The 25269-nt window shown below is 55.3% G+C and overlaps 4 protein-coding genes across 6 annotated transcripts in view; 3 read left to right on the forward strand and 1 right to left on the reverse strand.

Annotated features, from left to right (window-relative positions):
* Pih1d1 (PIH1 domain containing 1) overlaps positions 1-1588 on the forward strand; it is a 6077-nt gene extending 4489 nt beyond the window's left edge. Inside the window, exons 7-10 of the mRNA XM_021189102.1 lie at positions 272-401; positions 539-614; positions 1170-1313; positions 1465-1588. Of these exons, the coding sequence (XP_021044761.1) occupies positions 272-401; positions 539-614; positions 1170-1313; positions 1465-1506 (392 nt within the window). The 3' untranslated portion in view covers positions 1507-1588. The remainder of the gene's footprint in view (positions 1-271; positions 402-538; positions 615-1169; positions 1314-1464) is intronic.
* Positions 1589-6222: 4634 nt separating this feature from the next.
* On the forward strand, positions 6223-18121 carry Slc17a7 (solute carrier family 17 member 7). Of its 2 annotated transcripts, XM_021202347.2 has the most exons (13): positions 6271-6440; positions 10869-11121; positions 11668-11742; positions 11974-12092; positions 12366-12480; positions 12557-12644; positions 12817-12903; positions 13000-13142; positions 13971-14120; positions 14259-14391; positions 15099-15209; positions 15569-15696; positions 16754-18121. In XM_021202347.2, the coding sequence occupies exons 1-13, from the start codon at positions 6379-6381 to the stop codon at positions 17045-17047; spliced, it is 1758 nt and encodes a 585-aa protein (XP_021058006.1). In that variant the 5' UTR covers positions 6271-6378; the 3' UTR covers positions 17048-18121. The 2 variants fall into 2 exon arrangements, with proteins under 2 accessions (XP_021058013.1, XP_021058006.1); XM_021202354.1 differs by lacking the exon at positions 11668-11742 and having other exon boundaries at positions 6223-6440.
* Positions 18122-18283: 162 nt separating this feature from the next.
* Positions 18284-21526, reverse strand: Gfy (golgi associated olfactory signaling regulator). The gene is made up of 5 exons (XM_021222636.1): positions 21418-21526; positions 20697-20841; positions 19442-20607; positions 19012-19185; positions 18284-18566 (listed from the first exon to the last, which is right to left on the reverse strand). The coding sequence occupies exons 3-5, from the start codon at positions 20586-20588 to the stop codon at positions 18373-18375; spliced, it is 1515 nt and encodes a 504-aa protein (XP_021078295.1). The 5' UTR covers positions 20589-20607; positions 20697-20841; positions 21418-21526; the 3' UTR covers positions 18284-18372.
* A 1454-nt stretch (positions 21527-22980) lies between these two features.
* Positions 22981-23821, forward strand: Pth2 (parathyroid hormone 2). Of its 2 annotated transcripts, XM_021205310.1 has the most exons (3): positions 22981-23176; positions 23276-23406; positions 23582-23821. In XM_021205310.1, exons 2-3 carry the CDS (start codon positions 23279-23281, stop codon positions 23754-23756), a joined length of 303 nt encoding a protein of 100 aa, XP_021060969.1. In that variant the 5' UTR covers positions 22981-23176; positions 23276-23278; the 3' UTR covers positions 23757-23821. The 2 variants fall into 2 exon arrangements, with proteins under 2 accessions (XP_021060969.1, XP_021060162.1); XM_021204503.1 differs by lacking the exon at positions 22981-23176 and having other exon boundaries at positions 23240-23406; positions 23582-23756.
* Positions 23822-25269: the final 1448 nt, after the last annotated feature.

The raw sequence follows: 25269 nt of genomic DNA on the forward strand, positions 1-25269 counted from the left end.
TGGTTCCAGGCCAGGAGCCTGCAGGGTGTGTGTGTGTGTGTGTGTGTGTGTGTATGGTTCCAGGCCAGGAGCCTGCAGGGTATGTGTGTGTGGGGGCGGGTGTTTCTTAGTGCATTCCTCAGGAACAGTGGAGCTAAGGTGGGTAGGGCCCCCTAGAGTCAAGCTTGCCATGGTCGGAGCAGAAGGTACCCAGGAAGGTGGGCCAGCCTCTGTGGACTGGGGAGCATTCCCTGAGTGTCCACCTCAGTGATCTTTGACTCTGCACCTTCAGAATGGCGCATGTTGAAGTACCGGTCTTTCCTGGGCTCCATCTCACAGCAGAACATCCGTTCCCAGCAGCGCCCTCGGATCCAGGAGCTGGGGACACTGGATGCCAGTAACTCACTGGGAACCTGGCATGGGTAAACCGTTGTGCACATCTGGACACATCTGAGCTGATGACTGTCCTGGGGCTGAGACCTGGCTGGGTGGAGGAAAAAAGGGACAGTAAGCCAAGTAGAGGGTTACCCTCAGTCTGCCCTTGTTCCCTCCCACGCAGCCCAGAACAGCCTCACCTGAACCTTTGGTTGGAAGCCCCTGACCTGCTCTTGGCTGAAGTTGACCTTCCTAAACTGGTGAGTGCAGGCTTGTTAGTCAGGGAGAAGAGCTAGTGGACACCCTGGGCTGAGGCAGGAAGACTTAGGGGCCAAATCCCTGCATCTGAAGGAAGGCACTGGGGCCTGGCCTCCTGCTCTGGGTTCAGTCTCTTTTTTTTTTTTTTTTTTTAAGATTTATTTATTTATTCTATGTAAGTACACTGTAGCTGTCTTCAGACACTCCAGAAGAGGGCGTCAGATCTTGTTAAGGATGGTTGTGAACCACCATGTGGTTGCTGGGATTCGAACTCTGGACTTTTGGAAGAGCAGTCGGGTGCTCTTACCCACTGAGCCATCTCACCAGCCCGGGTTCAGTCTCTTGAGGCAGTGATGCAGTTCCAGAAACCCGGCAGGTGCAGCCGCTGCTATCCTGGGTTTGAGTTCCTTGAGACTTAGAATTATTGTCCTTTGGTTGGTTTTTTTTTTCCCCATTGTTTTGGTGCTGGGATTAAAGCCATAACCATGCCTGCTAGGACCTTGTGGACATAGCTTCCCAGTGCTAAGGCATATGGGCTGACTGTACCTCATCACCAGGATGGAGCCCAAGGGCTGGCACTGGAGATAGGAGAGAACCGCCTGGTGATAGGAGGCCCCCAGCAACTGTACCACCTGGATGCCACCATTCCCCTGCGGATCAACAGTGAGGCAAGCAGGGCTGCTTTTCACCACAGGAGGAAGGTACCTGGAGGGGCTTCCACAAGTGCTGGGATGTAGGGACCTGGAGCCCTGGGTGCGGTAGGAGGCATGGACCTGAAGTCCCGGGCTTGGGGGAGGAGAGCCAGTGTCTGCAGCTCTGAGTCCCAAATCCTCATTTTCTCTCCTTTCTCAGCAACTGATGGTGTCCATGCCCCTCCTGGCAGCGTCTTCTTGACCAGAGAGCCCTGCGTTTCCAGATGTGGAGAAGATGTTGGTGTCTTCTCTAAGTGAAATAAACAGGTTTCCAGTTCTCTCCAGTTCCAGACAATGATGCATGGAGGGAGGGAGGGAGGGAGGGAGGGAGGGAGGAAGGAAGGAAGGAAGGAAGGAAGGAAGGAAGGAAGGAAGGAAGGAAGGAAGGAAGGAAGACCAGCTCTGACTCAGTGTCTCTTTCTCAAGGCCTCCTGAGCGTTCTGGCTCCTGTCTTACTGGGCTCCCCTGAGCTCCAGAGCCCTCATTGGCCTCCCTCATAGTCCCATAGAACAATGTCCCACCATACGCTGACTCTTGCTTCTTTGAGTTCTAGTGCCTTCTCCAGGTGTCCTGTGGGAGTTGCTAAAGGGCCGTCCCCAGTACAGTGCATGCTCTCTGGGGACTGGGGCTTGTTGTGTCTGACTGCTACAGCCAAACCCAACTAGCATCTCTAGGCTCTCCTGCCCCATATGCTGTCAACTATCCATTCTTGGTGTCTAGCTTCATATCACAGGCACCCCCAAGTTGAGGTCCCAACCCCCCAGGCCTCACTACATCCTGGCAAGCTTGTCCTGTCCCCTCTTTTAGGACACTCCACTCTACTTGCCAACATTCTTCCCCCTTTCTGGTGCTAAGCATGTAACCCAAGGTCTCTAATGCCAAGTGTATTCAGGGCAGTCGGTGGTGGCATTCACCTTTAATCCAGGACTCAAGAGGCCGAGGCAGGTGGATCTCTGAGACTGTGGCCAGCCTCATCTACAGAGTGAGTTCCAGGACAGCCAGGACTAAACCCTGTCTCAAACTTCCAAGCCAAGCCAAACCAAACAAGCAATGCTAGGCACACATTTGTACCACAGAGCTACACCTCAGGGCACCCCCTCTGTTATTTGTTTGTTTGGAAAGAGGCCTCCTGCAGCCCAGGCAGAGTTGAAACTTCTCATGAAGCAGAGGATTTGCATTTATAATCCTCCTGCCTCTCCTAAAGTGATGGGGTTTCAAGTTTGCACTTCACTGGTTTTTATAGCTGGGGGCCAAGCCCAGAGTGCCTCGCCATGCATGCCAGGCAAGCATCACCATGCATGCCAGGCAAGCATCGCCATGCTGAGGCACGTTCCAGCCTCTGCCCCAAACTGTGGTAAATTGTCAGGTGCTGTTGTACTTGGTGAAACCTGACTGTTTTTTTAGATTTATATATTTTACATTTATGAGTGTTTTGCCTCGTGTGTGCACCATGTGTGTGGTTGGTAATGGGATAAGTTACCATATGGGTGCTGGGAACTGATCCTGAGACCTCTGAGAGCAACAGGTATTCTTAACCATGGAGCCATCTCTCCAGTGTCAGAAGCTGACTCTTGACAAAAGACAGGCCACGACCTTGCCTCAGACTCAAGCACACTTGTTCCAAATGTGCTTTAAGACTCTGTCCTAGGTCAGGCAGCTTCTGGCCTTGCAGAGGGAAGAAGGAAAAATACAAACTGTTAATGATATTAAAAGCATTAACCTGGGTGTCCAGATGTGGTGGGTAAAGCCACTTGCTGCTGGGTCTGATGACTGGAGGTCCATTCCGGGAACTCAATGGGCGAGGACTGACGTCTAAAAGCTGCTCTCTAACCTCCACACGTACACTGCAGCATGGCTGCCTGAGTGTGTGCGGTTACACACATGCGTGCACGCACACACACAGGATGTCAGCTGTATGCCCCACCCCATACATATATGTTCAGAAGAGGGTGCCAGATCCTCTGGTTGTTAGCAGTCATAGGCATGCTGGGAACTGAACCCTGCTCCTCTGCAAGAGCAACAAATACTCTACCCCACCCCCACCCCCAGACAGGGTTTCTCTGTGTAGCCCTGGCTGTCCTGGAACTCACTCTGTAGACCAGGCTGGCCTAGAACTCAAAAATCCACCTGCCTCTGCCTCCCAAGTGCTGGGATTAAAGGTGTGCACCACCACCGCCCGGCTGCAACAAATACTTTTAACTACTGAGCCATCTCTCCAGCCCCAAATATATATGTAATTTTTAGTTCAGTTTTTTTTTTTCTCGAGATAAGGTTTCTCTACGTAGCCCTGGCTTTCCTGGAACTCATTTTGTAGACCAGGCTGGCCTCAAATTCAGAGATCCACCTGTTTCTGCCTCCTGAGTGCTGAGATTAGAAGCATGCACCACCACTCATGACTTGTGTATAATTTTTAAAGATTAAGCACAAAAGCCTGGCATGATGGCTCATGCCTTTAATCTGGGCATTTGATTTCTGTGGGCTTAAGGCCAGCTGGTCTACAGAGTGAATTCCAGGACAGGTAGGACTATGTAGAGAAGACCCTGCTTAAAAAGACAAATAAATAAATAAATAATCCAAAATTGAGAACATTGCCATACAACTTCTGAGAAAAGTTGGTAAAGTCAGAAGGATGTCCGTTCAGAAGCCAGACATGGTGGCTATGGCTGCAGTAACATTCTCTGGAGGCGGAGGCAGTAGGCTAAGTTCCCCCCTAAGTCTGTACAACAGCCAGATTTGTCTATCCTCCAGGATGCGAGCAAGCAAACTGGCGACCCTTGTCCACGTGAGGGCGCCAGGAAGCCTTAGACTCTAAGGCATAGCTAAAATTTTATCTCCTAGAACGGGCAAATAGAAACGTGCAGTGATGAGGGAACGCACCAGACTAATTTCCAAGCGCAAAGGCCACTGGGGCTTGTAGTCCAGACTGAGGGCCTCCCTGGGCAACCTAAGGTCTAGTTTCTAGGTCCTAAAAAAGCTCGAAGATTGGGTGCGTTCTTCCTTTCTCCGTCGCCATGGTGATGGTGCGGGCGACGGCCCGGGATTTGGCAGCCGCAGGGCCCCCTTCCCACACCCTCCTCCTCACCATCTGCTCCTCCCTCACACCTGGCCGCGAGCCGCGGACGCCACCTCCGCACGCAGCCCGGGACTCCACGGCCACCAGGTGGCGCGACTGCGCGGCTCAGCCTGCTGCCCTCCTCCCCGGGGACTTGTCAATCAGAGACAGCTGAGACCCTCCATCCCCGCCCGCCGCTCGATCGGCTTCGCTGGTCCCCTCCTGGGCGGCGTCATGAAAATTTAATCCCAAATGCATTTGTAGCCTGACACAGGGAGAGAGACGGTGGGGAAACCAACACCCTACTAAGGCCTAGAACTTGAGGTGCACTGGGAGAAGCATTGGCGTGGAGTGCTTCAGGGCCACTTTAGAGTTGGGGTTACCCCCAAGGGATGGGAATGGAATTTACGGGTGGAAAGAGGACTTAGTGGGTGGGGACAGATCGTAGAGCCCGAGTGGAAGTCACCGCTGGGCCACACATGGAGGAAGGAGTCAGACCCAAGGGGAGGAGCCAGGCACAGAAGGCAGAGACAGAACATAGACAGCAAGTATGTAAGACTCCAAACATACTTGGGGAGCAGGGAGAGAACTCAAAGGGAGGAGACATAGCTCAATTGATGGGGCCCAGACCCAAAAGAGTAACATAGAGTCTAGGGAACCCGACATACTTTTGGGACGTGGGGAGGAAACCATGGGGCACGAAGGGCAGTAGTGGTGAAGCCTGGTTATAGCAGAGTTTAAACGGATGATAGGCAAGGGAGTTGAAAGTCGGAGAGGAAGATGGGTGCAGATAAAAAAAGTGAACTCAGCCGGGCGTGGTGGCGCACGCCTTTAATCCCAGCACTTGGAAGGAGGCAGAGGCAGGCGGATTTCTGAGTTCGAGGCCAGCCTGGTCTACAGAGTGAGATCCAGGACAGCCAGGGCTACACAGAGAAACCCTGTCTTGAAAAACCAAAAAAAAAAAAAAAAAAAAAAGTGAACTCAAGGGGAAAAGTGGAACCCGAAAAGTGAGGAAGCCAGGCCAGTCCAGCGGCACAGCCTGTATCCCCAGTTCCTCAGGAGGCTGCAGCGGGATCACAAAGGGCAGCCTGGGCGAGGACTGGGATGTAGCTCGGTGGGCTTGCCTAGCAGGCGTGGGGCTCTGGGTCCCATCCCCAGTATGGCCAACAAAGGAAAAAGGGGGCCGGAGAGATGGCTCAGCGGTCACAGGCTAATAGGCTGCACTCCAGAGGACCTGAGTTCAGCTCCAAACACCCACATGGCAGGTCACATCTCCTCCAATGCCACCAGGCATACAGGCAGTACACAGATATATAATATGCTAGCAAAACATGCATACCTAATTAAACTTAAAAAAACTTTTTTTTTTTTTTGAGACAGTTTCTCTATGTAGCCCTGGCTGTTCTGGAAGTCAATGTACAGACCAGCCTGGCCTTGAATTCACACAGATTCACTTGCCTGCCTCCTGAATGCTGGAATTAAAGGTGTGCGGCACTTTAAAATTTTTTTTTTTTTTTTTAAGAAAAGAAAAAGAGAGAACGAGGGAGCAAGCCAAAGGTCGGATGGGAAGAGAGCTCAGAAGCAGACTCAAAGAGCTTGGAACGTGCCGAGTATCTGCGGAGTGTATTATAGTGGGGAGCGAGGCAACTCGGAGTTCAGTCCCAGGGACCTGGCCTTGAGGTGGACAGGTGGAGGATGGAAGAGCTGAAAGAGAGAGGGTCTAGCCTGCAAGCCAAGTGGCATAGCGGACTGGTCTAGCATCTATCTCCAGGTAGCTTGTTGGAAGGAGAGGGCGGGTCCTTCCTACAAGGGGTGGGGCCTCCTTTGGTGGGCGTGGATGCCCCGCCCCGCCCCGACGCTGAGTCCGCTACAGCCCCGGGCAGCCGGCACTCGCAGCCTGGTTCCCCCCCGAGCGGAGCTGCGGGGCCGGGCCGGGCCGGGGCGGACCCCGGGATCCCGGACGCGGCCGCCCGGGCCCGCGGGCGGGGGGATTGGCAGGGGACCCGCGTGGGCACAGCCACCATGGAGTTCCGGCAGGAGGAGTTTCGGAAGCTAGCGGGGCGCGCCCTGGGGAGGCTGCACCGGTGAGCCTGGTGGGGTTCCTGGGAGGGTAAGGAAGAGGATGCCCCCTTTCCATCCGAGAGCAACGGACAGAGGGAGAAGAGAGGCGACACCCAGGCACGGTGTGGGGAGACCCACCCATCTGTTCAGGATTCCGTCCTGTCAGTGCTGTCCTTCCACCCTGCCTAGTTCATCATCGTTTCCCCTTTCCCTTGGTCCCCCGCACCTCGGGCTCGACTTTTCTTTGGGATTGTGTGCCCCCCCCCCCATTCTCTGGATCTCTGTCCACCTGGCTTCTCGGTCTTTACTTTAGATATGTCTCTTCTCTCTGGGTTCTTCTTCCCACTGGGTGTCTGTCCCCTCTCTCTGATTAGGAGCCAAGGCGGACGCCCACTAGCTGTCCATCAGTCCTGACTCTGACTCTTGTATTCCCCTGCCTCTCTTCTTCCCTGGGCCTCTGGCCCCCACTTTGATCTGTCTCTCAGCATCTCTGACTGTTCACCGCTATTTCCCCACCCTGGCTCTCTCCATCTCTCCTCTTTCTCAGGTTCAGTCCCTCGAGGCTTTTAATCTGGAGCTAAAGCGGATTGGGGCTGTTGGTTCTTGTCCTTGAGGGGGGTTAAGCTGAGAGGGAAAAACTGGGGTATCCTAGGTTCTGGGGGTGAGGGGGATGAAGGGAGTTTCAGGCCACAAAACCAAATTAATCTTGCGGGTAATATCGACTTCCCAAGGGATATAAGCTAGAACTGGGCGATATTTGCTCCCACCAAGGGCCATGATCCCAGTGACCCCAGTGTCCCTTGAGGTAGCCTGGACACCTCCCAGCCTCTCACCCCCAACCCCAGCTCTGGCTCCAAGTCAGAGAAATTACTCAGCTCTTGAGAGGCCTAAAAATATCTATCCACAGTGCGGGGAAGAGATGGCCTCGTGGGCATAGTGCCCTCAGACCCTGCTTCCTTCCCACAAGGCCCGGGTCCACCTTTACGTGTTCCTCAGACCATCTTCCTGGGCTACTCGAGTCTAATGCTAGATCCAGCTTGCTGTACCTCACCTCCTAGATCCAAAGCTAACCCCACCCTCTAGTAACCTGAGAGGGACGAGGTGGACAGAGGAGGGCAGGAAGGTGCAGTATGTGCATGTGGCTGAGGGGGGGGGGAGCTGAGACAGCTTCACCTCTTCATTTTCCAATTCCCAGCCCCTCCCCACCCCTTTTTCTCGCCTCCTTTCACGAGTTTCTCAAAATACACCAGCGTGAAGTCAGGGGAGCTAGAGAAAGATGTGCTGGCAGAGGGGGTTGGGGGGGGGTGACAGCAGGAGACAGGTATTCCTTAGACCCCCTCCCTTACCCTCTCCATCTCCCCTCTGGGTCTCCGGTCTCCCCTTCTCTTTCTGAATTCAGGGACCCCGGAGGCAGGAGAAGCAGCCGAAAATTGGGAAGGGGGCAAGCATTTATTTACTTTGACAGTGGGGGATATTATTGGCTCACAGGTCAGTCTCCTTCCCAGGCTCAGAGCGATAGATGTTCCTGGAGATGTGTGCTGCTAGCTTAGGGGGGAGGGGGTCTCTTGGACCGTGTAACCCAGGGTGACTTAGGACAAAGTGGAGGAGCCAGGGGTTCTTGCGTCTTACAGCCAGGCTCTGGGCACTGCATTGCTGGAGGCCAGGAGCAGATCAGGCCCACAGAAGGAGTGTGACCTTGGACCTGGGAGATCTGCTTTTGGGGTCTCAGTTTCCTACAGTAGGAGACCAGCAAACTGCCAAGGCATAGGAAGACAGAGTGGCAGGCAGTGGACAGATACCCAGGGAGCAGTTGAGACACGGTCTTCCTTTGGGGAAACTCCATCTAACCCAAGGGACGAATTCCCTTACCAAATCCTTGGCCTAGTTGGGACCATCCAGAGAGGAGATGGGAGTTTTCTGTGACTCTTGTTATTTGAGATAGGATCTCCTGAAGCCCAGGCTGGCCTTGAACTCTTGATCATCTTGCCTCTTATCTCCCAAGTGGTAGGATTACAGGCTCACACCACCGGGCCACACTTGAACTTCCTGTGTAGTGATTGGCTTTTTTTTTTTTTTTTAAATCTTGTATGATACTCAGAATCCTGTTTGAAAAGCTTGCATGGCTTAGAGAAATCTGACATCAAATATAAATAACAAATATCAAAATTCAGGGGTTACACTCACACCTATAGTTTCAGAGACAGTCAAATATCAGAAATCAACCCCGCCCCGGTCAAACTCTGGTCTCACTGGCTAATGCTGTATAGAGGGGAGCAGGGGGCCCTTCACTCCTACGCGATTTACTCTGAGGGCTTCAAGTCCCAGCTCCTGGGCTGTGTTCCCTCTACCTTTCTTCTTTCTCTTGTTTACTGTCTATCCCCTCTCTCCTTCTATCCTTGGGACACCCCCCCTCCTCTTTTTTGAGACAGGCTCTGGCCCATTAGCCCTGGCTGGCCTAGAACTCACAGAGATCCTGCCTCTTCCTTAAAGTACTGTGGTTAAAGGTGAGCAGCACCACACGGCTTGTTTTGTTTCCTTGAGACACAGTCTGGTGTGTCCCAGGCTGGCTCAAATTCACTATATAGCCAAGCTGACCTTGAACTCCTGACTCTCCTGCCTCTGTTAGGATAACAAATGTGTGTTGATATACCTGGCTTATGTGGTGTTGGGGAGGGAACTCAGACCTTCCTACATGCTAGGCAAACATCCTACCAACTGGGTTAATCTCTGCCCCTCCCTTCACTTGTCTCACTGTGTAGCCCAGGCTGGTCTTGAAATTGCAGCAATCCTCCTGCCTCAGCCTCCCAGGGTAGCTGTGGCTGTCCTGGAACTCTCTGTAGACCAGGCTGGCCTCCAACTCAAGAGATCCACCTGCCTCTGCCTCCAGAGTGCTGGGATCAAAGGGTGTGCCACCACCGCCCGACTCCACCCCATTTCTTTCCTGCCCCTCCCCACCTCCTTAAGTCTCAGTATGGGGCTGTCGGTTGTGTTCTTTGGTCCTCCCCCTCCCCCAGCCCGTCTGGCTGTTCTCTCCTCCCCCGTCCCCATCTCCCTCGCCTCCATCTGTTCTCGCCCCTTCCTGGGAGGCAGCCCGAACCCCTGCCTGACTGCCTACCCGCCTCAGAGGGGCCACACGGAACACTAAATGTCCCCACACTCGGGCACTTCATGGCCTCGGATCATTTGTCCTCCGCGTGTCCTCATCTCTCCATTTTCTAGCATCAGAGGCACTCTCCGCTCTCCTCAGGGCACAGCTGTGTCTCTTGCTGCCTGTCTGTCAGTTCCTGTGTTCGCCCCTGAGTTCTGGCCCTCTCTCCCTAGGTCTCTGTCATCTTCCCACTCTGGCTTTCTTACTCTCTGGGTCACTCTCTTTTGATCTCTCTCTCTCTCTCTCTCTCTCTCTCTCTCTCTCTCTCTCTCTCTCTCTCTCTCTCTCTCGGTTCTGCCCCACTCTTCACAGCTCTTTGTCTTTCATCCCCGCAATCTCCCCACCTCCCTGGTCTCTTTCCTCCTGCCTCCAGGTCAGGCTCTCCCGTCTCCTGCCTCCTCTCTCAGGCTGGGCGGCAGCCCCTCCACGAGTCCTATCCATCACCGCAGACTCAATCCTGGATGCAGATCGGGCGGAGGCGAGAGTCACGCTGGGGAATGAATGCGCCAATCTCCCTACCAGGGCCATCTGTCCCTTGCCAGGACACCAGCTATCACTCCCCCTCCCTGCCCCCTAGGCTGAGTCTGAACTCCACATTCCCCAGGGATGGATACTTAAGCCGGACGGACGGCTGGATTCGGCACCCCGTGAGGGAGTCCCCCAAACCACATCTGTGGGAATGGGCTTCCGGCGGCGTTAGCTGGATCCACTTCGGCCCCACATCTGGGGCCTGGAAGCAGGGCAGGGCAACCGCAGGGGGAGACGGAAGGGGGAGGGGTCGATATATATAGCCGAGATGGCTCGGACGCATCTGCTCTGTTGACACCTTTGCGCAGGGCTCTCCTTTGTACCTTTGCTGACTCAAATAGACTCGGATCTGCATCTGCTGGAGGGGGCTGGGGACAGTCTTGGAGCTTTGCGGTGGGGGCTGGCAGGCACCTGCTCTTTGATTCTAAGGGTTGTGTAGAATCTATAACTCCCTAGTGGGGAGAGATGAGAGAGGGCTGGGGAGAAGTCGACTGAAGATCTTGACCCCAGAGTTGAGGCAGGAGAGAGCTGGAGGCCTGGACTCCCGGGACTGGAAGGAATTCGGACTCAGATTCTGGGTCTGGCAAAAGACGTGGGTTTTGCCGTGCACTCCTGTGTCCCAGGGAAGAGAGGGAACTCTGAGTTCTTGGACAGAGGGAGGGAAACACAGATCCAGAGGTGCCTGCATCATAGTGAGGGCAGCCAGGCAAGGTTAAGTCTAGGACCCCTGTGTCACCGGGAGGAGGGGCCGAGACTGCTTCTCGCTTCCCTGCAGGTTACTGGAGAAGCGGCAGGAAGGCGCGGAGACACTGGAGCTGAGCGCCGACGGGCGGCCGGTGACCACGCACACGCGGGACCCGCCCGTGGTGGACTGCACCTGCTTTGGCCTCCCTCGCCGCTACATCATCGCCATCATGAGCGGTCTGGGTTTCTGTATCAGCTTTGGCATCCGCTGCAACCTGGGCGTGGCCATCGTGTCCATGGTCAACAACAGCACAACCCACCGTGGGGGCCACGTGGTGGTGCAGGTAGCTGCTTCGGCGAGCCCTGCTCACTGTCCCTGGTCCAGGTCGCACTCCTTCCCAGTTATTACCCTTTGGTCCTGCCTTTCCGTGCCTCCCTACAGATCTGATCCCACTCCCGGTTCCTGGCTTCTTCAGCCCCGCCCTTATATAAAGGAAGCTCCGCCTCCTTTCCATCCCAGATTGCGGAAAAGACAACACTAGCCTTAGGTTTGCTACTGTGGCCGCTTTTGGACCTTCTAGCCCTTTCACTTCCGGCTCTGCCCCACGTTTATGTTCCCGGATCACACTTGAATAATTTCACTGCTATCTCAAGCTCTTTTCCAAATTCACCTCTGCCTATGTCCACCTGATTAGTTCTGGCCCACACCTAAAGCCTCGTCCAAGCTCAGATTTACGTTGTTTTAACTTGGGTATTGCACAAGCTATGTCCTTGACTGGAAAAAGAAAAAAAAAAATCTTGGTTTGGTCTGTGGCTTACCTGAAACCCTGTCCTTTGCTCTACTGTAATTGGGAACACACCTAATTTAGCTGCTTCTTGACCCTGCCTAGACCCCATACAGGTCTGTCCACAAACAGGAGGCAGTCACCCCTACACTTGGGGATATTCAGGGAGGGGATACTGAGGTAAGCAAGCAAGTAGAACAGAGCTTCTAGGCAGCAGCGCCTGTAGCTAAAGTGGTAGGGCAGGCCCTAGCAACATAGAAGGGTAGAGCTCCACTGAGCTCTGATTGGTAGATTTGGGCAGAGGGTGGGGCATCCTGTTGCTGATTGGCTGAGGTGCTAAATCTATGGGTGCTGATTGGTGGAGGATAGAGTCTGGAGGGCATCTAGTTTGATGTGTATTTTGACCCACAGAAAGCCCAGTTCAATTGGGATCCAGAGACTGTTGGCCTCATACATGGCTCCTTTTTCTGGGGCTACATTGTCACTCAGATTCCTGGAGGATTTATCTGCCAAAAATTCGCAGCCAACAGGTACAGTGGTAGTGTCTCAAGGTGGCAGAAATTGGAGTTGTGTGTGGTGGAACTAGAGGGTGTGGCCTTGGGTTTGGCTCTGGGAAATTGGGAGGGTCCTTGTTTGAGGGCATATCTTGGAGGCAGCCTCTAGTTCTGTGAAACACAGGGCCTGATGTGGGCAGGGAGGGAAAAATCCTAGGAGCAGTATGAAGGCTGGATGGCTAGCACCACACGAACACCTCACTATATCTGGCGTGGTTAGACTCTTTTTTCTCCCACCTTTCTCAACAGGGTCTTTGGCTTTGCCATTGTGGCTACCTCCACCCTAAACATGTTGATCCCTTCAGCAGCCCGTGTTCACTATGGCTGTGTCATCTTCGTGAGGATCCTTCAGGGATTGGTGGAGGTAAAGCCTGCCCCATAAACCCTGCTTCCCTCTCTGACCACATCTCTTCTTGTTGACCTCCGTGCTCCCTCCCTAGGGGGTCACATACCCTGCTTGCCATGGCATCTGGAGCAAATGGGCCCCTCCCTTAGAACGGAGTCGGCTGGCAACGACAGCCTTTTGCGGTGAGAGGAAGGGGCTGGGGAGCAGCTCTTGTGTGAGGAGGGCTGAGCTGGGGGCTGAGCTGGGAGCTGGGATCTCAGCGTAGGTGTGGCAGAGATTTCAGGGCTGAGGGGCTGCTCTCCTGGATCTAGGAAAGACCTGGGACTAGGTCTGTTCTCTTCGTTGTCTCCTCAGGTTCCTACGCTGGGGCCGTGGTTGCCATGCCCCTGGCTGGGGTCCTGGTGCAGTATTCAGGATGGAGTTCTGTCTTCTATGTCTATGGTGAGGGACTCAGATGCATGATTCTGGGTGGCACTCGGGCTGGCTGAGCAGGTCTGGATGTCACCCTATATCCATGTCCCTGCTGCCCCGCTTCAGGCAGCTTCGGGATCTTTTGGTACCTGTTCTGGTTGCTTGTTTCCTATGAGTCACCGGCACTGCACCCCAGCATCTCCGAGGAGGAGCGCAAATACATTGAGGATGCCATCGGGGAGAGCGCTAAGCTCATGAACCCTGTCACGGTTGGTCATGGGGCTACATGACCCTGTGTGTGTGTGTGTGTGTGTGTGTGTGTGTGTGTGTGCGCGCGCACGCGTGTGTGAGTGTATGTGTGTGTGTGTTTGGCTCAAACCTGTGCAAAGACTCAGAGAAGACAGAACTGCCCAGCAAAAGGCTGGGGGCAAATGGGGGCAAGTGGGGACGAGGCAGGAGGATTGCCAGTTTGAGGTTAGGCTGTAAAATGAGTTCAAGGCCAGGCTAGGTATTTACTGAAGCTTTCTTTCTAACCTGGGTTAGAGGGTTAGCTCAGTGGTGCATCATTTGCCCAGAAGCCCCTAGTGAGGAGTTGTGGGTGTTTTACAATGAAAGAGCATCTGCCTAGCAGGCGTTTCTCCTGAAAAAAATGAGGAGAAAAAAAGAAAGAAAGAAAGAAAGAAAATAGCTGGGCTAGATCCCATATTAGGAATGGTAGGTGCTAGGTGACTTAGAGCCACCCATGAGGCCTTGTTGGAAACAGCAGAGAGGATTAGAATATGAATTTTTGCTAGCTATCGCTGTGGGTGTGTCTAGACTTTGGGGAGTGAGTGATTGAATAGACATTTTACTGGGCTTACCATTTATGGGTCATCATGAAGCCTGAGGAGCCTCTGGGAGTCAGGACCCAGCCTTCATCCTTGTAATGCAACCTGAAGGCTGCAATTTAGAATTCCCAAGTCCTCAGGAGAAACGTGCAGCCCATTCTCCAGGCTTCTGTGAAGTATCTTGGGGTCCCTAGTGGGACACAAAGTTCTCACATCCCGGTGTCAGTCTTAGCATGGCCTGCTCTGCCCTCCCCTCCCCGCCCCCCACAGAAGTTTAACACACCCTGGAGGCGCTTCTTTACGTCCATGCCCGTCTACGCCATCATCGTGGCCAACTTTTGCCGCAGCTGGACCTTCTACCTGCTCCTCATCTCCCAGCCCGCCTACTTTGAAGAAGTCTTCGGCTTTGAGATCAGCAAGGTGGGGGTGCAGGTGTAGGGGACTCGATGGGGGTGAGGGACAGGGTGCTTGCGTCCAGTCCCGAGGCAGGGATGGAGGAGGAGGTGGGGGGTCACCCAATCACGCCTGGTGTGAATGCCCATTCACCCTCTCTCACAGGTGGGGCTGGTGTCGGCGCTGCCTCACCTTGTCATGACCATCATCGTACCCATCGGAGGCCAGATCGCTGACTTTCTGCGCAGTCGTCACATAATGTCCACGACCAACGTGCGAAAGCTCATGAATTGCGGGGGTGAGTGGGTGGAGCAGAGCACAAAGCCGAGGACTGATGGGCGGGGTGAAGGCGGGGTCAAGGGCGTGGCTGACCAGACCCAACCTGAGTGAGTAAGGGCGGTGTGCAACAGTTTCACCAAGTCAGGTTTGCAGACCACCATGTGGAAGGGTAGGCAGACCCGGATGGTGTAGAGAAGACACCGAACTGGAAGGATGGGGCCCTCACGAGGCTAGGTGGAACCAGACTTAAACTAGGCTGGGAATGGGGAGGGCTGTGGCTGGGGGACCTGAGGAGACAGGAGACTGGACATAATTGAAGTTTTAGGGAAACAGGCCATGGGTACACCAGGCTGTGAGTGGGGACTTAGCAAGATCAGCTGAGAGTGGGGTTCAGAAGCGATGGAGACATGAGTGGGGTCTTGAGCTTCCTTATGAGAAGTGTCTTTCGAGGGTTCAGAGATGAGGTATTGGGTCCTTACTGAGTGGCCTAGTCAGAAGGTGGGATCACAGTGGACGCTTTGGAGGCAGAGAACCAAAGGGCATGGATCAGGTTGGGTCTCGGGGAAGCAGGACCCACTCTAGTTTGGTGGAACTAGGGTCAGGTCAGCTGCAGGTCAGGTGACTAGAAGGGGTCAGTAGAAGGGGGTCGGGGTGAGATCAGGAGTGTCATTGGCGAGGTGGCCAACGGAGTCACAACGGGCACTTGGGAGACATGACCCTCTTCAGGTTTCGGGATGGAAGCCACGCTGCTGCTGGTGGTCGGATACTCGCACTCCAAGGGCGTGGCCATCTCCTTCCTGGTCCTGGCTGTGGGCTTCAGTGGCTTTGCCATCTCTGGTGAGAACCTCAGATAGGCAATTTGGGGTACTGGAGTCAGCTCGGGCCCTGGGAACTAGTGAGATGTCTCAGCAGTTAAAATCCTCGCTGCTCTTGGAAGGGACCCGAGTTGGGCTTCCAGCATCTACCATACTCCCAATGACTCCCGCGCTGGTGGATCAGGCGCCCTCTTCTGGACTTTACGGGGACTGCATGCACACATTCAGTTCCCTGCCTCACCCCCTATACACATTAGTAAATATAAAATTTTGAAAAACCGAGTCTCGCAGAAGAACAGGGGATGGAGTGGGTGTAGCACTTCAGTGGGTTATCTGAGTTGGGGACTTGGTATGACGTCTGCTACCTTGATACCCCACCAGGGTTTAACGTGAACCACTTGGACATCGCCCCTCGCTATGCCAGCATCTTGATGGGCATTTCCAATGGCGTGGGCACACTGTCTGGGATGGTGTGCCCCATCATCGTGGGTGCAATGACCAAGCACAAGGTTAGCACAGCCCTCCCAGAGAATCAGAGAATGCCTGGAACCTTCTAGATTCCCAATGTTCCTTAGCTCCTTCCTCTTCTCTCTCTCTCTCTCTCTCTCTCTCTCTCTCTCTCTCTCTCTCTCTCTCTCATTCTTTTTTTAAAGATTTATTTTATTTATTTATTTATTTATTTATTTATTTATTTATTTATTTACTTATTTATATGTATATAGCGTCTGTCTGCATATATGCCTGGAGGCCAGGAGAGGGCACCAGATCTCATTACAGATCATGAGCCACCGTGTGGTTGCTGGGAATTGAATTCAGAACCTCTGGCAAGAGCAGCCAGTGTTCTTAACCTCTGAGGCATCTCTCCAGCCCCTCTTCCCTTTCTTTTATCTATTCTTTTTTTCTTTTTTTTTTTCAAGACAGGGTTTTTCTGTGTAGCCCTGGCTGTCCTGGAACTCGCTCTGTAGGCCAGGCTGGTCTCCAACTCAGAGATTGTCTTTTAGCTCTTAAAGAAAATCTATGTTTATTAATTTATTTATTTTTATTAACTTTATTAATTTATTTATTTTTATTAACTTAATGTGTGTGGGCTAATTTGCGGCATGGGATGTGTGTGGAGGTCAGTTTTCCTCTTCCTGTCGTCATTGCGTCCCACGGGCAGAGCTCGGGCAGTGGGTCGGGTTGGCAGCGCTGTTCCCGCTCAGTCATCTCACCAACTTCATTTTTTTCCCCCCTTTGGTCAGAGTCTCACTCTGTAGACCAGGCTGGCCCTGAACTCACAGAGATCCACCTGCCTCTGCTTCCTGGCCTCCTAGTCGTTTTCAATGTGTGTATATGCATGTGAGGGCTGAGCCTCCAGAGGCGACTGTGAGAAGCCTCTTTTGGATGCTGGGAACCGAACTTGGGTCTCCTGCAAAAGCAAGCAGTAAGCCCTCGTAAGCCCTGAGCCACCTTTCAGCCCCCCATATATGTATGCCCAGGCTGGCTACCCTCCGGCGGCACCCCCGCAGAGCCCCCGAACAGACAGATGCGCACCCATCCCTCTCTGACCTCCCTGTCTGCCCCCAGACGCGGGAGGAGTGGCAGTACGTGTTCCTCATCGCCTCCCTCGTGCACTACGGCGGCGTCATCTTCTACGGGGTCTTCGCTTCGGGAGAGAAGCAGCCGTGGGCAGAGCCGGAGGAGATGAGCGAGGAGAAGTGTGGCTTTGTGGGCCACGACCAGCTGGCTGGCAGTGACGAGAGTGACATGGAGGACGAGGCCGAGCCCCCGGGGGCGCCCCCCGCGCCGCCGCCTTCCTACGGGGCCACGCACAGCACGGTGCAGCCTCCCAGGCCCCCGCCCCCTGTCCGGGACTACTGACCACGGGCCTCCCGCGGCGGGGCAGTTTCCAGGACTTCCACCTCCAGCCTGGGCGCCTCTGCTGCCGCAGGCTAAGGATGCAAGTCTCCCCTGGTTCCCCGTGCTGTCCGAGCAGCCCAGCCCTCCTTCCTTCTCAGCCGCCTCTTGCTGGGGGTGGTGGTGGGGTGGGGGTGAAGCTGCACACTAGCAGTTTCCAGGATACCCAGACACCCCTGAAAGTCGTTCTCCGCTTGTTCTGCCCGTGTGGTTTCCGATCTCCCCTTGGAGGGCTTTATTTGGAGGGACAGTTCAACCTCCTCCTCTCTTGAGGTGTTGAGGTTTCACCCCTTTTCCCCAAGGAGTCTCAGGCTACCCCGCGATTATTCAGGTGGTCCCCTACTCAGAAGACTTCATGGTCGTCCTCTATTAGTCCCAAGGCTCGCCTAGCCGTTCTGCATTTCCCAAGCTGGTTCCACCTAACCTTACCCATGCCGCCGCCGGTCCCAGGACTGATTCTCACCAGCGTTTCTGAGGGACAATGGCGGTTTCAAGTCCCCCCCTTTCCTCCCCCCCCCCCCGTCCCCTCACCAGCACACTTTGCCAGGCCTTGTCCTTAGCTTAGAACAATCAATGTCCAGGGAGATGGCCAGAATGGCTCAGCTCACCCTGTGCTCTTTTTCTGACTCAGTTTTCAGGTCTCAGTAGTGGCTGCTCAAAGCTATGAATTCAGTGGCTCGAGGCCACCTCTTCCTCCCCGTGGTGGTTTCAGGATCCCCCCCCCCCCCAAATCCTTGCACTTTATTCTCCTGGGTGGTTCCAGACTGCCCTCGGATTCTCAGTGGCCATTTGTCGTGTGTCCCTCAGGGGCTAAATGATTCCAAATCTGGGGTGCTCCCCCTCATGGAGACCCCTCTTTCAACGTAGAAATCTGGGTGGGGGTGTGTGTGTGAGAGAAGAGTTACAGAATCCCAGGAAAGGGAGCGGGGCTGGGAGAGGAGGTTGTTCCTGGGGCAGGGTCGTGTCTTGGTGTCTGTCTCTGTGACGTAAATCCCGCCCTGCCCCACCCCACTCCCAATAAACGCTGTGGTGTACGGATCAGGTGGTCGCGTGACGTGGGCCCCGGTGTGCAGACCCCGGTCTCTTCCTGCTGCCCTACGCTCGACCCCCCAGTTTCCCCTCCGCCACCGCCCGGTCTGCCCCTCAGCTTCTCCCCTCGGCCCCGCCGCCCCGCCGCGCGCGCACGCAGGCACAGATTCCGGTGGGCGAGGTGGTTTATTGGGGAGTTCAGCCTGGCTCTGGGGTCCCTTCTAGGCGTGGAAGCTGGGCCGGGTCTGCGGGCGCGGTCCTCAGACGAAGTTGGGGGCCAGCGCGGCGGGCGACAGGGCTTCCAGGCGCTGCGGCCCACGAGGCGGAGGGGGCAGCTTGGGCGGCAGCGGGGGCGTGGAAGGGGGCGGCTGCGTGGCGATGTGGGAGGGCACCCACGCGTCGGGGGCGTAGAAGTAGAGATCCAGCGGGTCCTTCGGGGCATCGAGGTGCAAGACTGCAAGGGCGAGGGAGGGCTTGCAATCGTGTCCGTGCGTGCCTGCGGGCGCGCGTGTGTGTGTGTGTGTGGGGGGGGGTGGTGGGCAAGCCTCGATGGGGGGTGTGGTACACAGTTAGGCGGGGCTTAACTGAGCAGAGAGGGTGTGTGGGTGTAGGGGGGGATCTAGGCTCAGAGAGGGAGTGTAGTGTGTGTGTGTGTGTGTGTGTGTGTGTGTGTGTGTGTGTGTGTGTGTGAATCTGAGCAGTGAGATCCCATCTCAGAGGAGGAGGAAGTGGGAGGAGGAAGAGGAATAATTTCCGATGTATCGGGCTGGGACCAGTCCATGGTAGGGTCGAGCCTTGGACTTAACCTTGGACAGGGGTCTGGGTTCTTGAGAAGGGAGCTCTAAGTCCCCTCTAAGGCCTGGATAAGGTCCTTCTCGGGCGGGCGAGCGAGCTCTCACCTGGTTCCTCTCCGCTGTCCCGGAGCCGGTGGTGGGCAAAGGACCTGTGTCTGGAGGCTCGGCGGTAGAGGCACCACAGCAGGAGGAAGATGCCAATCAGCAGCCCCGTCCCCGCGAAGAACAGGCACAGAGCCCCACCGACGGAGCCTCGTGGGCGGCTGACCAGAGTCACCCCTGAGGAAGGACACAGCCATCTAATCTAAGCTGAGGGCTTCTTCCCTCAGACACAGGGGTCCAGACCCAGCCCCCATCCCTCAGACCCAGGAGCCCCAGCCTCACTGCCTCACACACCAGGCATCCAAACCCAGCCCTCCTCCTTCAGACCCAACTCTCCTCCCTTAGTTCCAGACCCCTCTTCATACCCAGGGATCCAGATCCACCTCTCCTCCCTCAGACCCAGGGCTCCAGTCTCAGCCCCCAGCCCCCTCACCCGTCTCCTTCACTCGCTCCACCACGATGATAGTGTTGACTGTGTCTCCTCGGCTGTGTCTCTGAGGGGCAGCGGCTACCTGATTGGGGTGCTCTGGAAGAGCAGGGGGCCCTGCAATCCTTGCTGAGGGAAGAGGGGTGTCTGGCCCTTTAGGGTCTGAGTTCTGGGGTACGTGCAGCTCTTTGGTCCCTGGGGAATCTGAGGTGGACAGGCCAGGGGTGGCAACTCGGGTGACTGCAGGGGCTCCTGGGCTGGGACTCAGGCCTGGCTCACTGGGAGGGGTGGCTTCCCCCCTGAAGGTTGCTGGCTGGGTGGAAAGACCAGAGCTGGTTTCCAAGTCAGAGGTCCTAGCCATCTCTGTTAGATTTTGGTTGGGGGCTGCGGGGAATTGTGTTTGGGGGACATCAGTGGGATTGGAGTTGTGAGTGGTGAGAAAGACTGACTGTGGACTTTCTGTAGGGTCGGGGTGGGTGGTTGGCAGCAATGCAGAAGTTAGGTTTCTGGTGGCACTGGGCTCATAGATCTCTGGGGATTTGGAGCTGAGGAATTGGGTGGGTCTGGGACTTGGTATCTTAGACCCTTCACCAGGTGAGAGTTTGGGGGTATCTCTTTTGGAGATTTCAGGGGATTCATGGGGTAGAGTTGGTGTGGGGTCAGTGTATACAGACTCAGGAGACTCTGAGGGTGAGGTGTTGGAGGGGTTATGTTTTGGGGTTTCTGGAGATTCAGTCGGGGAAATTCCAGTTGGGTCAGGTTTGGGGGTCTCAGAAGGTTTAGCAAGTGTTGCCTTGGAGGGGCTCGTTTGTGAAGTACCCTGAGATTCTGCTACTGATGTGAGCTGGTCAGGTATGGGGGTGTCTAGAGAAAGAAAGGGGCTGGGGCTGGGGGGCTCCCTTAAGCTTTTTGTGGAGATGTGAGGGGAAGCTGAGGGTGGTGTCCCGGAATGCTCAGGAGGATGGCTTGCAGAGGATCCTGGGGTAGGTTGATCTCTAGTAAGATTTTCTAGAGTACCAGTGGGCATCCCAGAGGGCTGGAGCATCCCCTGGAGATCAGAACCCACAGGCTGCCCTGGTGAGGGAGCTGCCCTGGAACTCAGGCCATCAAGGAGAAAAAGGAGGTGCCAGAAGATGGGGCTGAAGGGCTGCATGGTTCTGAGATGCTTACAGCTGTGGAAGGAGTAGGAAACAGTCAAGGCCAAAGCATCTGGAGCCACGCCCACTCAAACACCACACCCACTCCCAGAGGCCACACCTACCGGCTCCCAGGAGGTCCAGATCCGTCTAGGGACCCTGGCAAAAGCCAACAGCAACTCCTTGGAGGCTGTGGGATGGTAACCGGTCACCAAGGATACAGGACTTCAGGGATTCTTGGGGGTGGTAGTACGTTTTCCAGTGGGGTCCCTGAAAAATTGGGACAGGATGAAACCTTTCCAAGGTCCCACAAATGTTAGATTTCACCTTTAGAGGGTGTCAGATGGCCAAGGGGACATAGGACAACCTTCTCCCAAGGCTCTTAAGAGACCAGGACTGCAAAGGCTTTAACACCTGAGGACAATGAGAATGAAGAGCTGGGGCCCAAACTCAGAGAGAGGAGGAAGACTCCACAGTCCTGAGACGCAAACTGTTGGGCTCTGAGTCCATGTCTCTGGTTCTTGCCAGAAATTAGGTACTTAGAGATTTTGAATATTGGGGCCTACAAGCAGGGCTGAAGGGCTACAGGGGAAAGGACATGGGACCCCTGGACCACAGGTTAGATAATGTCTGGATCTTAGAGTTCCAGGGCTTTAAGAAATAGGGATGTGAGGTGTGGACTCCTCAACCTGATGGGGATGCAGACAGGACAGTGGGCTCAGGCCCCTGTTTACAGAGGATGGAGCTAGGGCTCCAGGAACTCCTGTGGTGGATTGGAGATGCAGGGGTGAGCAGGAGTGAGCAAGCTGGGGTGGGACAGGGTCATCCGGAATCGGGGGCTCTTACCTGTTCGGTGGTGTCAAAGACAACAGCAGATGATCAGCTCTGAACAAAGACATAGGCAGGGAGTGCAGCCGAATGGAGCTGGAAGGAACAGGCAGTAGGGTCCCATAGGCACACAGGTGACAGGTGACGCACCTGACCCCCTCCCTGGGGAATCCTGAGAGCCTAGCAACAGGCTGGGATTCTTAAAGGGACGGAGACATAGGACCTCATCGATAGGGTAGAAAAGGAAGTTAGGATTGAACCGAGCTATGATCTCTCTGCAGCCCGGGTTTGGCAGGGTACAATGGCACAGACCTGGGATCCCTGCTCTCGGGAGGCACAGGCAGAAGGATTATGAGTTCAAAGCCAGTTTAGGTGACATAGTGAGAGCCAGGACAGCCTGAGCTACAGCAACTCTAAAACAATAAAACCCAGCCAATCAAATATACACACACAACACACACACAAAGCTATCAACCCAACAGACACAAAATCCAGCTGGGTGGTGGTGGCGGCGCTGGGTGGTGGTGGCGGCGCACACCTTTAATCTAGCACTTGGGAGGCAGAGGCCGGTGGAGCTGGGTTCTAGGCCAGCCTGGCTGACAGAGCAAGTTCCAGGGCAGCTAGAGCTACACAGAGAAACTTTGTCTCAAAATACAAAATAAATAAATAAAAAAACGAGTTCTATGTCCTCTCCCACTCCCCCCTCAGATCTAAGGATCTAAGTCCCTGGTACCTTTTTAGTCTAATCCCACCAGGCCATTCTGTTCTCTTCAGACTGAAGAATCTAGGAATCCAGGCTTTCAGAATATAGAAGTGGGGGGCCCTGTCTGGACCACCTTTCTGTTTGGGATTCCAAGTCTGGCCCCTCTGTGGAGGCAGGAGTCCAGGGCCTGTTCACCTCCCTTGCCCATGATACGGGAGGAGGGGGTTGCTCTTTATCCCCACCCCACCCCTCTTTGAGACAGTCTTATTATGTAGCATACACAGGCCTCAAATCTGCAGTGATTCTGTTTCTGCCTCCTGAGTGTATGGCACCATAGGGTGGCCTTGGGAGCCCCCTTGAAACATGCCAGGTATGAATGGTTGGCCTTATCTTCACCATGCCCCGTGTCCCTTGTAGGGAGGGGGAAGACTTTTCCCAGTGGAAGCCCAGGGCTTCCTGTGTCCCATTTCACAGTGGTGACTTCACCTGTTTGCCTCTCTCTCTCTCTCTCTCTCTCTCCTCTCTCTCTCTCTCTCTCTCTGTCTCTCTCTGTCTCTCTCTCTCTCTCTCTCTCTCTCTCTCTCTCTCTCTCTCTCTCTCTCTCTCTCTCTCTCCTGACCAGCTCCTTTCCACACCCTCTCTTCTCAGCCTTCCTCTTCTTGCTATTCCCTTCCTAGGCATCTTGTCTTTGCCCTTCTGTCTGGAGGTTATTTCCTCTCTCTTCCTCCCTTGTGTCCCTCTCTCTCTTCCCTGCTTCTCTCTGTGTTCCCGACTTGTGCTCTGATGGTCCCCCTCTCCAGTCTCTATTTTTATCCCTCTGACACACCCCTTGTGTCCACCTCTCTGTCTGTACCACCACCCCCCCTTCTTCAGTATTGGCTCTGGGTCCCAATTAGTTGGTGTTGGCCACTGCAGCGCAGGGCCCCACCAGGCTTCTCATTACCGCTGGCGGCTCCTAATGAGCGTGGGGTGGAGTGACCCCGCGCCCCCAGCCCGGCCTGCGTCACTGCCGCTGCGGGGGCTGTGAGGGTATATAAAGGGGGTGTGAGCATAGCTGCCTGAGCCAACTGCACGGTAGGGGGTCCCGCGGGAGGCTGGTGGCGGAGTTGGACCTTGGGCCCCAGGCTTCTGGGCGGGATGGTGACACTGAGATCCTGTCCCCTGTATCCACAGGTGATGGAGACCTGCCAGATGTCCAGGAGCCCCCGAGAGCGGCTGCTGCTGCTTTTGCTGCTGTTACTGCTTGTGCCCTGGGGCACTGGCCCTGCCTCAGGTGTTGCCCTGCCCCTCGCTGGTGTGTTCAGGTAGGTGTGAGGTCCTGGACACCCAAGGAAGGAAGGAACCCCCCCCCCCCAAGGAAGGCAAGATACCGCGTGCGGGGAGTTGGGGGGGGCAGGGGTGTTTAGAGTCCGACTGCAGTGGGGACCCGCGGTGGCCCGTGGGGCCTAGCGCGCAATCACCGCATCTCTTTTCCCGCAGTCTCCGCGCCCCCGGCCGTGCCTGGGCGGGCTTGGGTAGCCCCCTGTCTCGGCGCAGCCTGGCGCTAGCTGACGACGCGGCCTTTCGGGAGCGCGCACGCCTGCTGGCAGCCCTGGAGCGCCGCCGGTGGCTGGACTCTTACATGCAGAAGCTGTTGCTACTGGACGCGCCCTGAGTCTAATAAAGAGCCTGTCGCACTGCGACTGCGCCTCTTTGCTGCGCCGCTCTCTTGTGGGTGTGCGGGGAGGGGGCCCCACAGCCTCGCTACAACCGGGACCCTCCGCATCCTCGCTGGTCTCCGCCTTCTCCGGGTTCCCTCTTGGGTCATCTGTCTCGAGACTCTGTCCTCTCCGGATTCCCTAGCCCGTTCCGCTCTCCTTTCGTCACAGTCGAATGGTCCCTGATTCAGTTCTGTTTTGGTCCGTTCTCTTTTTTTTTTTTGGGGGGGGGGTTCTCTGTGTAGCCCTGGAACTCACTCTGTAGACCAGGCTGGCCTTGAACTCAAGAACTTCGCCTGCCTCTGCCTCCCAAGTGCTAGGATTAAAGGCGTGCGTTACCATACCCTGCTGGGTCGGGATTTCATAACCTTTTAGGGCCTCGTGTTCATCGGCCCGGGAGGGCTCCAGCAGTTCTGAGCTGGGCAGGTGCGGGAGATGGTAACTAAGCAGAGCCCGCCGCTCTGGGAGGCGCGGTCCCCACCTGCTTATTCGGAGAGCCCGCGGAGCGAGCGGACCGCGCCCTGATTGGTCTGGAGGAGGGTGGGGTCCAGGAGACCGCCCTCTAAAATTTGCATTTTCTGGAGGCGGACCGAGTCCTCATTGGCTTTTATGCTGTGAGGGCGGAGTTGCCTCTTGCTGCTCTTGCTTGGTCTACCGCGCAGAAGCAGAAGCGGTTAGCAGGAGGCGCCCACAGAAATCCGTGCTTCCGCGAGGAGATACTTAACGCCCCGAAATCCCGACTTTTGACGGCTGTCTCCAGCCATCAAACCGCCTTAGAGCTTAGGATGCGACCAAAGAGGTCACCCATCTCTAAGGCCTTCTTCCGAAAAGGCTCTTTTTGGACTACCACCCTCCTCCAGCAGCCCCCTTCCCCTGCCGGCCAGCGCAGGCCTGTCCTTCCGCACAAGGATCTGCTCAGAACTAGTTCCACCCGCCGCTCCACACATGGCTGGAGTCTTGTTGTGAGTGTCTGGGCTCTGGGAAGAACTTTTCAGCTGGGGCCCCAGGCTGACCTCTGCATCTTTCTCTGAGCCTGCCCAGGCTGCCAGCCTGCCTTTCCTGACTCTCCTTCCCATGGCCGAGCTGTTCGGCTGAACGGACTCTTCAGCCTGGAACACCCTCCCGCTGCCAACTGTATACCAACTACACCGCCTCTCAAAACAGTGCAGGCTGGCGGCACCTTCTTGGAGAGGGCAACCCCAGAGAATATTGCACGCATGCGTATACAGGGTGTGTTTGTGCTCAGGCTGCACCCATCTTAGTCCAAAGGCTCCAAGAGGCTCCTGGCATTGGAAACCATGGAGCCAGTGTTAAGGAGGGAAAACTGAGTGCAGCCGAGGGTGCAGCAAGGTCTTGGCTTGGAGTGCTTATGATCCAGTGGCCCCACGCAGAGCAGTCTGGCAATTCCAGAGCTCAGAGTCTACAAGCCAGTGATCTTGCTTAGCCCCATGTTTCATGATGTTGCCACTG

This window comes from Mus pahari, chromosome 1, assembly GCF_900095145.1.
Source record: "Mus pahari chromosome 1, PAHARI_EIJ_v1.1, whole genome shotgun sequence".
Lineage (NCBI taxonomy): Eukaryota > Metazoa > Chordata > Mammalia > Rodentia > Muridae > Mus > Mus pahari.